This window comes from Melanotaenia boesemani, chromosome 4, assembly GCF_017639745.1.
Source record: "Melanotaenia boesemani isolate fMelBoe1 chromosome 4, fMelBoe1.pri, whole genome shotgun sequence".
NCBI lineage: Eukaryota > Metazoa > Chordata > Actinopteri > Atheriniformes > Melanotaeniidae > Melanotaenia > Melanotaenia boesemani.
The window spans coordinates 35,499,784-35,508,791 of record NC_055685.1 but is presented as its reverse complement, the minus strand read 5'-3'; the positions used below and the strand labels follow the sequence as shown (position 1 = coordinate 35,508,791).

Below are 9,008 nucleotides of genomic sequence, written 5' to 3'. Positions count from 1 at the left end.
CTGAGACCCATCTTATTATTTTGGTAAAGTGGTTATTTTGGATTGTTGAGAACAGACTTCCTGAGAGCTGTTTTGACCATTTAAACGCCACCTCTGCTTCAAACAAGTAGAACTTGCTTTCTGCAGTCAAGGTAAGACCATCAGAGTCCTCTCTTGTCTGCAACAATTTTTTGTTATTTATTTTTTAAATGAAATTTCTCAGATATTATCTTTCTATACTATACAAGTAAATGGTATTTTATGCGCTCATTGTTTAACTCTTTCCATGCAGATGGGAAGACTGTGGGAGCTCCTGTTAATGTGCTGGGTGTGGAGTCCTCTGAGTCTCTCATCCACAGTGAGCTTCATCGGTTCATCCCAGGAGTGTGAGAAGGCTCACTTTGTCCCAGGTTATAACCTCGGAGGAGAAGGCTTTGACATCGTCTCAATGAAGAGGAAAGGCGCCTACGTCATCGACACTGAAACATGGAATCTTGGAAACGGCACATGCAGAATGTACAGAAACACCTACATGAACAGAGAGATCCAGAAGGTCCCAGCTTCTGTGGTGGACTGGAGAGTCCTCCCCCAGTGCAGCTTGAAGGTTTCCAGTACTCTCTACGATTCTGTTGAAACTCTCATCAATGATTCCACATCATCGGTCTCCAATGATTGGAAAATTGGCCTTGATGTCCCGGTGGACCCTTCAGCCACTGTTGGTGTTGGTCTTGGAGGTTCCCACTCCAGGGCTTCTGAATTTGGTATGACAAAGTCCAAACAAGACCGCTACACCTTTGTTCAGCATTCTGTTAACTGTGTCTTCTACGGGTGAGTATGCAGACAGATTTAATGCTGTACACTTCTTAGTTTATCTGATCAGTAAATTAAGAAATGCATCACATCACATTACAGTCATTTAGCACCGAATGATTCTACTGAATGAGCGTATAAATAATATTTTTCACAATAATGAGTTTTACTCAAGAAGACCAAGGATTGTTTAATAAAAGTGGGATATAAATAAAAATAAAACTAATGTTTTAAAGAAAGTGGGATTTGGATAAGGAAGCAACTTTTATATATATTTTCTATGTTGAACAGGTACAGACTGACAACAAATCCTCCGCTGAGCCATGAATTTCTATCAGCTGTGAACTCTCTTCCTCCTTATTCCATCGCCAGTTCGCTACCTTATCGCAATCTGATCGACACCTATGGCACACATTGCATAACACAGGTGTCTCTAGGTGGAGAAATAAAAGCGCTGACTTCTTTCAAGACCTGCATGGCATCCATGAATGGACTGACGGCAACAGAAGTTGGTGATTGTTTGACAGTTGAGGCCTCTGTTAACTTTGTAAATACTGCTAGTATTAATACCATGGCCAAACGATGTCAGTACAAGAAAAAGAAACTGAACTCTGGACAAAGTTTCAGCTCTGCATTTAGTGAGCGTGAAACACAAGTCATTGGAGGAGATATTGATGGAGATTTACTCTTTCAAGGCCCATCTAGCACATGCAGCAAATGGCTCAACTCACTGAAAAGCACCCCTGATGTGGTCCGGTACAACTTAAAGCCCCTGCACACCATACTGCCTGATAATCACCGTGCCAAGATGGGACTGAAGCGAGAGGTGGAGCAGTACATCAAGAAAAATGCAGTGCTGAAGAAATGCTCTGAATCCTGTCAGATTGGACACAGATCCAACAAAAGAGATCCATGTGATTGTGTCTGTAACAGTAACCAGAATCTCAGGTCAAACTGCTGCCCTGCTGGGAAAGGTCTTGCAACATTAAAGGTGTTTCGTCTTTATGCAAAAAAGCTGGATGGTGACATGACGACAACAACAGATGGTTCAGTTGAGGTTAAATATGGCAACCAGATAAAGCGCACAATTATCATCAGTAACAATGACAACCCTAAATGGCCAGAAACATTTGAATTTGGACCCGTAGTCATCAACATGGCAAACAAACTTGAATTTGCTGTTTATGATGAGGATTCCTACTGGAACAGTGATCTGCTCGGTGAATGTTCATTTCAGCTGCGTAGTGGGCGAGTGAGGGACAGCTGCATGTTTGATCATGGTACCTTCTTCTTTTCCTACTTAGTGGAGTGTGCTCCAAGTCTTGGTGGTAGTCAGTGTCAGGAGTACATTCCTTCACCCATGAATCCCTCTTTGGCTGAAGTTTTCTACACCAGAAATGGTGTCCTGCTTGGAGAATCAAGGCTGAAATTCATCAAGTCAGACACAGGTTCAGACCATCTGTCTGCTGAAACAATGAGAAAATAAAGATCTAACTTTACACTTTGCTTGTAACCTTTAGCCTTCTTTATATGACATTTGTGTTCAGAGATAATCAAAAATAATTTTGTCTCAAATGTATCTAACTCTGGAAGAAGTGAAAATAATCACATACCTGCTGTTTGTTTCCTTTTATTTGCAAATTTCTCGCATTAAAGCATCAACAAAGGCAACACATGTGTCTGATTTATTCCATTAAGAATGATAAAAATACTTAAGTTTACTTAATAATATTTGAATGATGTGTAAGATATTAAATGGCTTTTCATTGAGCAATTAGCTCAAAATGAAAAATTACAGTATACTGACTATAATATAACCGATACTGATATCTGCATACTATCTATTAAACACTGAAAAAAATAATATGTTAGATTTACCTAATTCAGTAGTGGACATTGGTTGCACACAGATGTTTTGCTTTGGCAGCATCTTTAACAACTAAGTTAAAGTAACATAAATTATTTGTGTTCCATAAACCTGTGTATTTTGATGTATTGATGTATTGATTAGAAATAATTATTATCTGAGAGATATTTTTGTGTTTGAATGCTTGCGGTACTAGTGATTAAATCACGCTGAGAAACTAGTATTAATTTGGTCTATTTTGTCTGACTATAAGGAGGACAACTCCTGACCACACGCACTGATGGAGATGTATAAGGACTTGAAAAATGTCATCACCAGAGAAAGTAATACAGCCATGATTAATAAAGCGAGGGAAGCAGCATGTGATTAGATTTTGGTAAAATATGTATTTATGATAGCGATACTTGATTTTTGCTAACAAAAAGCCAAATAAGCCACACACTGTACCTTTAAATAGTACATATTATTTTCATATTACATGTTAGTATGATATTCTAGTGTCAATTACACATTTTCACAATGAAGGCCACTAGTAACCTTTCAAAACAAAACCTCTAATGTTACTGAAGTGACAGTAAGTGAAGAATTGACGTTACTGTTCTACTGTAATAAAAATCAACAGTGAATACATTTTTTTTTCTTTTGCATATAATGAACTCAAACACATAGAAATGAGACCTATTCTTTTGAATACAGGCAACCTTCTTGGAAGATAATATAAACATGTTCAAGACCTCTATTGTCTAAAATTAAATAACAATTTTAACAAAAAAAAAAAAATCAAACTATACAACTGATTTGAAATGCAAAAACGTTAGTTACCATTGCTATTCTAGCAATCATTTATTTTAACATGTAATACCTTTCTATTAACTCTCTTAATCATTAACATTACCCCCCCAGTTAACAATAAAAATGTACAGTTGCATGTCAAAACCTTTATTAAAGAGCCACAGCATAAACACCAAAACAGTAAGTAACTTTATTGTGACATCTTTGTTCAAAACAGTATTCTTAGAATAGATTCTCAAGTTCTTTACTCCAGCTGAATTAAACTAAACATCCCGTTTCATACAGCCCTGATGGCACTATTTAGGCTGTGTATGTTTCTATGTCTCTTCACTTGTAAAGAGAAATAGAAACTAAAATTGAAGAAGGCTGCCATTCTAAAAACACTATGAAATATACAGTGAGTGTAAAGCAGTTTAAGACAACTGCCTTTAAAATATGTAACTGAAATCTACAGACCCAAAGACAAAAAGTACAATATAATAAATTACCATGTTTTGTCTGCAATAATCTGAAAGATGCCATGCAAAAAAATTCTGATCATCAACTAAGATTCAAGTGTCACTTATACAATTAACTATTAAATATTTCAAAACTGTTCCACTGCCGTCAGTCCGGCCACAAATCCACCCTCTTCATATCGTTATGGAACTGTGTTAGTGTCTAATGCAATACAGTTGTAGAACAGCAACTCGAATTAACATAATGTTAAAGTTGAAGAATGCTGCCAATCAGAGAACTTGTAGCGGAAAAGAAGAGATAAAAAAACGTCATGGTGGTTAATGAAGAAAATCACTTTGTTAAGGAGTATAAACCAACTGACACTGTTTTGTGGGTGGACTTAACAATGGATGCTGTGATTTGTTGTGGGTTGCTGAATCACTGAGAAATTAAACCTCCAAAATGCAGGAGAGCAAGTGTGAGTTTAAATGTCCTCTCTCACGTGCAGAACAGCAAGCTCTTCTTACTGGAGCATTATTTTCTTTAAGCTTTAGGCTTTCCTCGAGATGAGTCACATCCAACTCCATTACAACCTTTCGAATCACTTTGAAGGTATAGCGGAGCTGTCACGGATACCTCATGTTCAAGGAGTAAAAAAGTCCAAACAGAACCACCACACCCTCAATGATGATGCCAACATCAGACGTATCTTTGGTGATGTAGATTCCTGTCGTTTTCTCAGTGGCACTCAATGTGCAGTGGCCTCAGTCATGTCCTGGTTAAAGATAAATTTAGGGCCCGACCGATTAATCGGCAGGTCGATTAAAACGGACGATATTAGCCCTTTTCAAAATGGCCAGTAGTGACTGTTGTTTTGCCGATTAAACGCTTATTTATTTTTAATTTCTCATGAAACAGTCAATGTTGTTAAGTGTCAGAGTCGTGCAGAATGATGTCCTTGCGGTGTTTATCCACTTGATGGAGCTGTACTCCATTCAATCCCACTGTTATCCCCCTATCTCTTCAACAGGGGTAGCTAGTAGCTACAGCCAGGTTACATTAAAGCAGTAGGCTGAGTGGAGCTTGCTGACAGGTGAGTTTTTAATAATGTTGTGAAACCAGCTAAAAAAAAGTTAATGGGGCAAGAACATAAACCAAGAAAACCTGTTTAACTAACTGTGAATGAAAACAGTATTAGAAACCTAACTGAAGTAGCTGCAACCTTTCATCAGTATTTTGTTTTATCTGTTGCAGCCATTGCACAGAGCTTCCCACCTGTAAATGTTGAAACGTTCAAAACCTCATTAACAGAACCTAGTCTTGTTTTTACATGTGCCACCGAAATAAACACTGAAGCAATCGTCAGAAAACTTAAATCGTCTGAAGCTAAAGAAGTGCATGGAATGGACATAACAATGCTCAAAAATGCACCAACCCACACCATCCGGGCAGGCCCAGACCCCCGGCACATACAGACCCCACCACCTCGGAGGGAGGGGGACCACCGCCAGGCACCAGAGCCCAGAATCCCCGCCCAGCCCTCCCCGGAATAGCCCGGCCCAGGTCCGACACCCACCGACCCAGGCGTCAGCAGTGGCCTCACCCCTGCCACGAGACGACTCCAACTGCTGGCCCCCACAGCCCCCGACAGGGCCAGACCCAGAGCCACCCCCATCGCAGAGCAGCCCGGTCCCGCACCATGGAAAACCACAAAGAACCCGCAACCACCAGTCACTCCCAGCCATTTCCCAACCCCCATAGCAACGAGGTCACAGTCCTCCACCTACACTAAGTGATGGAGCTAAGCACAGGGGACCAGAGGGAATGAGATTCAGCTAAATGGTTCTTTGAGGAGGCAGACATTGTCTCACTACTGATGTGGTCTACTAAGAGATTCCTAAACTGCTGAATACTCAGATTAGTTTTGGTTTTCCAGTTCACAAGGATAGTTTTCTTTGAGATGCATAATGCTGTGCGTATCATGTGTGCTGAGTTAATTGTCATATTAATGTCACCCAAGTCACCTAGTAGACATAGTGCGGGGATTGTAGGAATATTACATTTAAACCATGTTGACATGTCCACACATACCTGAAGCCAGAACCTGCGGACAGGTGTGCAGGACCACAAGGCATGGAGGTAGTTGTCAGGTGTGTTTTCATTGCAGTGTGTGCAGATGTTTGATTGTGACAGACCCATCCTGAACATCCTTTGTCCTGTATAATGAGTATCAGTTGCATATTTGAATTCTTACCATCATTTTTGTCCAGGCCTGTTTCATGAGTTTATTTTTTTTTTAATAATTCTGTTAAAGCATGGTTGAAAAGCAATGTTTGACTTTCATTGGCTAAATTTCATAGAATTTTTATTTATTATTACTTTTGTCAGATTCAAGTTATTTCTGTCACCATTGTTTTTCTTTCTTAACAGAAGGGTACCAACAATTTTGTCCACATCTGTATATATAACTGATACAGTTAATTTATTTATAGTGCAGTCTGTAATAAGATCAACAGTTTAGCATCTCAGATTTCTCATATGTCCTAATAGATTTTATTTTATTAAACGTTTGGGGGGGGAAAAGGAGCTAAAATGTCATCATAGCTGGACGTATGTTACAACACAACCATCCGTATGAATAGCAAGAGTGAAGTTAGAATGAAGTGAACACGACTACCAGAGATGTCAGAAAATGTGGGAGGAAATGAAAGCACTGCTAATGGCAGAGAAACAAAGATGTGTAAAAGAGGGTGTTATTTCCTGAGTCTACTCTGGTTATTAGTTCAGGTTGTCTTTAAATGCAGCTTAAGTATTATGTTGTGTTTATTTCCTGTTCCCATCTTACACATGATCTTCTGTTGCTGATTGCAACACCTGCTTCTTAGTAAGTTGTTATCTCCCTTTATGTAAATGTTCCTTGGTTTCTTTTGCTCCTTGCCAGTTCCTTTTCTATCCTGTTCTCGTTTGTCTTTCTACTCCTAGCTTTAAGTTTTCTGTTCTTTATCTGTTCTAAAAGTTTTATTGTTAGTTTGTTAGACCTTGTCTATCCTGCCAGTGGCAGCATCTTTTGTTCCTAAATAATCTTAGTTCCTACATCTGTGTGCCTCCCACCTTGTGTAGCATGTTGGTTCCTTCTTAACCTCGATTCATCACGCTTGTCCTTTTATGGATGATGTCTTTACTCCTTGACATTGTATGAATACATCAAACTGCAAAAGCTTCTGCTTTTATACAGGTAATCCCACATGTCATGATTAACCAATCAGTTTCATTTAATTTTCAGTGTCTGGCTGCTGTTTTAACTGTTAATTCCCATGGAACCAAGAAGATTGGCATAGTAATTCACACATTTTATTTTATTTTATTTAATAAATAAATGCTAATTTGTGATGAGTTTTTTAAGTGTATGTACTTAATCTATGTTTTAATATGTAAAATCTTGGAATTAAAAGAGGGTCTCCTGTTTTTCTACCTGAAACCTGTACATTTGCCTAACCAAGAAAACAGGTAAGATAGCCAGAAGGCCCTGATCTGATGTCAGTACAATCATTGCACAAGGCAATACCGCCACACAGTGGATGGACTCATGTATTAGTGAAATTCACAAGGAAAATAAATATTTCTTAATGTAAGGAGTAAAATTGATATAGTTATCTTTGTTTGCTAAAAGTGAAAATGGACAAAAATTTTCTCACTTCTGACAGTTTAAAGTGGTACTTTTCTTTGTAAAAGCAAACTTATTGAAGATTTCTTTAGGAAGAAATGTGAAACAAAAACATTTTTAAAACTAAAACCTATCCAACGTACTGTCCACTGATCATTGTACCAGGATCAGACTGAAGCAAAACGTGGAGCAGAACATAAAAAATGTAGCATTAAAAAAGTTCACAATCCTGTCAGATTGGACAACAGATCCCTGTGATTTTATCTCCAACCATCAACAGAATCTCAGGTCAAACTGCTGACAAAGGTCTAGCAACATTAGTGGTGGTTAGAATTGAAACAGGAGCAAATAGTGACCAGATAACATGCAGGGACATCATAGTGGATGACAACAACCTGCTCAGAGGTATTTTCTTTGTCCCATCGTCATCAACAAGCCAAAAGAAAAAGCACATATTTCATGTTAACATTGCAGATTCTTATTGGGACATATATGTTTTAGTTGCTTTATGTGATTTGATATGAATGGTGGTGATTGCAATAAATCAGCATCTGATACTGTCTCGTATTGATCGCTGTCTCCTGAATCACATTAAATCAAAATCACTGTGAAATCATAAAACATCAAATTATTATCCATTCAATCAATCAAGTATTGTATAGCAATCAAACTTGTACAATACACCCTTTATAACAAAACCAAGGTAAATGAACACAAACATTAACACCAGGGAAACGAGGAATCTTTACTACGTGAATATCAAGTCCATAGTTAAAACAATGATGGGAAGATTATCCTGTCATGATGTTTTCACATGGAGGGACTGGGAGGTTCTCACCATAGAGGCACAGAAAAATCCTGAGAAATCCTGAGTGAAATCTATTTCCTGTGTGCTCAGGATCTAAGGCCGTGGTCAAGGCTATATTTAAATGGAACAATGTTAGCTATTAAGACCCTATGTGACCCAGCTAGGTCCACCTGGACCAAGCAGAACGTCTCTAGAGAGACTTGAAAATGCCCATACACTGATGAGGTTTATTGTATGGTCAAATTCTCCAGTCAGTGCATCCTTGACAACCAAAAGATTCTCATTAAACATAGAAACTGTAATAAAAGTGCTTCAAGAAATTATCGTGGACATTTACACGGTGGGTGTGACAATCTGTGGGCTTTTGGTTTTGTTCTTGTATTCTGCAGTCTTTTTGGTTTTCATTGTCTCAGTTCTGTTTAGTTTCCTGTTCCTGTTCTTTTCACTTCCTGTTTATCAGGCCTGTCTTTTTTTGCTTTTTTTTTTACCATATAGCAGAAACAGACTTTGCTTTGTCAGACAGCGACACAATTTACTTGTAGCTTATCACATTCTGAACGTTTGTGTTCAAAGATGATTAAGAATCAGTTTGTCTCAAATGTAATTTAAACACATTTATGTGAGAAGGGAAATGATAACTTCTGCTTCTT

The 9,008-nt window shown here is 38.3% G+C and overlaps 1 protein-coding gene across 1 annotated transcript; it reads left to right on the top strand.

Moving 5' to 3' along the window:
* The first annotated feature begins 256 nt into the window (after window positions 1-256).
* LOC121638666 (perforin-1-like) lies at window positions 257-2,424 on the top strand. The gene is made up of 2 exons (XM_041983580.1): window positions 257-807; window positions 1,081-2,424. Exons 1-2 carry the CDS (start codon window positions 266-268, stop codon window positions 2,273-2,275), a joined length of 1,737 nt encoding a protein of 578 aa, XP_041839514.1. The 5' UTR covers window positions 257-265; the 3' UTR covers window positions 2,276-2,424.
* The last annotated feature ends 6,584 nt before the right edge of the window (window positions 2,425-9,008 follow it).

What these genes read in the sequence shown, in the direction of transcription:
- LOC121638666 (XM_041983580.1), top strand. Translation starts at nt 266, where the DNA reads ATGCAGATGGGAAGACTGTGGGAGCTCCTGTTAATGTGCTGGGTGTGG. An exon ending in GTTAACTGTGTCTTCTACGG is followed by an intron (nt 808 to 1,080) that starts GTGAGTATGCAG and finishes TATGTTGAACAG; the next exon opens with GTACAGACTGACAACAAATC.